We start from the raw sequence: 1890 nt of genomic DNA, 5'->3' as shown, positions 1-1890 counted from the left end.
TTTATACTGTTATATACATATATCTATTTTTGACTCACTTATACATGTATATATATAGTATAGTATATTCATACATATGTATATATATATATATACATGAATTTTGTATGTTTTTTCATATATATGTTTTCATATATATATGTGTGTGTGCGTGCGTGGTTGTGCGTGTGTGTAAATATTTTTGCATGTATTGTACACATTTATATATATATTTATAATCTATGTGTGTATGTCATCAGATCGCAGTATGTTTTTAGGGTTTAATTACTGTATATATTTATTCCTTACGTCAATTTTCCATCCAAATTTGCAGCCACACCATACGATAATACATGCGAGGCAGATGCATATAGAAAGCAGATAGACGTACACTATGAAGCGCAGAAGGAAACTTGTGATCTTGCGGACGGGGACTCCACAGACCGGAACGAAGCGATGTGTCTATGCGACGTTATGGTTAACAACCTATGCACCACTGCTACATTCGCCGAGGCAGTGCAAGGCGCGAACTTCGAAGTATGCGCATGCTGTTTTGGGTTTGTTTGCTGAGTATGTGTTATATTTTTAGCTTGGGTTTTGTTCCATATAACATCGATAAGGCCTCCCGTTCTTTGGCGTATACTCTGTTCAATATAATACACTCGTACTTAGCTGATGGGATTGTGCTCGTGCCTATCTCGTTTTAGATTACGTATGTAAATACTGTATTAATATACTCGTTTTTATCTCGTGAACGTATACTGACGCATCGCGTTAGCGTATACTCATACCTGTCCCACGTACAAACTCTCATATATTTTACGTTTACGCATATATATAGGACGTAATCGGATTGACCAAAAGTGTCGAGGTAGTGGCGCCCATTATCATATCAACCACTCTGACGATTGTAGGATTGTCATGCGGTGATTCTCAAGGCACCTTGATTGCTGCCTTCCCGAAGTCCGGAGAGGCAACCTTGCCAGAGGTGGCCATGTAAGTGCAGTTCTGATCATCATTGATATATATTTATATTTATATAGATGATGTATATATGTATATATAGATATATATATATATATGTATATATATATATAATCTATATATGTATATATATATATTTATACATAATATATATATATATATATACATATTCCAACGTGTACATATACGTGTCTAAAGATACGCATGTATCTCACGTTCTCAAACGTACACATACATGCCTTGGTGTAGATTTTACGGTTCAACGAGAGTGGCGATTTGCAATGTATCCAAAGCTGATTTTCTGCAGTATTGTTAGGTGTATTCTTCGATTTGAATTCTATACATTGAAGACTTATACCATATAGACTGCATCTATACACCTAGTAATGTTCATTCTTATATAGTTATACAGCGCTGTGTATTTAAACACTGTGGAGCGATTTCGAAATACGTATTCATTGCGTGATATATTCTATTTTGAATGAACTCGATTGTTGTATACGTATTAGTACATAAGCAGATTTCTATACATACGTCATTATGTAAAAAAAAATTGCTAGAATACATATTATATAACTGTAAATAGGTGTAGGAGGCCAAGATCATTTTGGATCAGTATATGTAGATGTATGTATTTATATATATATATACGTATGTATGTATATTTATATGTATATATATATATATATATAGTTATACGTATGTATGTATATATATATATATATATATATGTTTATATATTTAATTATACATTCATTAAAATATATTTATATTTTTATATATTTATTTATACTTTCATTAATATATTCATTTATATTTATATTTATATAAATATATATGTTTATATATATTATATATATATATATATATATGAGTATATATATATATATATATATATATATATATATATAGTGTAGTAGTATATAT

General features: G+C 30.3%; 1 protein-coding gene across 1 annotated transcript; it reads left to right on the top strand.

Annotated features, from left to right (window-relative positions):
• Positions 1–313: 313 nt before the first annotated feature.
• On the top strand, positions 314–979 carry SARC_15134 (hypothetical protein; the record flags this gene model as incomplete). Its single annotated transcript, XM_014290739.1, has 2 exons — positions 314–516; positions 821–979. Coding segments are annotated over 2 exons (362 nt in total), but the record flags the coding sequence as incomplete, so codon positions are not given.
• Positions 980–1890: the final 911 nt, after the last annotated feature.

This window comes from Sphaeroforma arctica, assembly GCF_001186125.1.
Source record: "Sphaeroforma arctica JP610 unplaced genomic scaffold supercont1.5667, whole genome shotgun sequence".
NCBI classification, from domain to species: domain Eukaryota; class Ichthyosporea; order Ichthyophonida; genus Sphaeroforma; species Sphaeroforma arctica.
The sequence above is the reverse complement of the archived record's forward strand: the minus strand, read 5'-3'. Positions and strand labels throughout refer to the sequence as shown.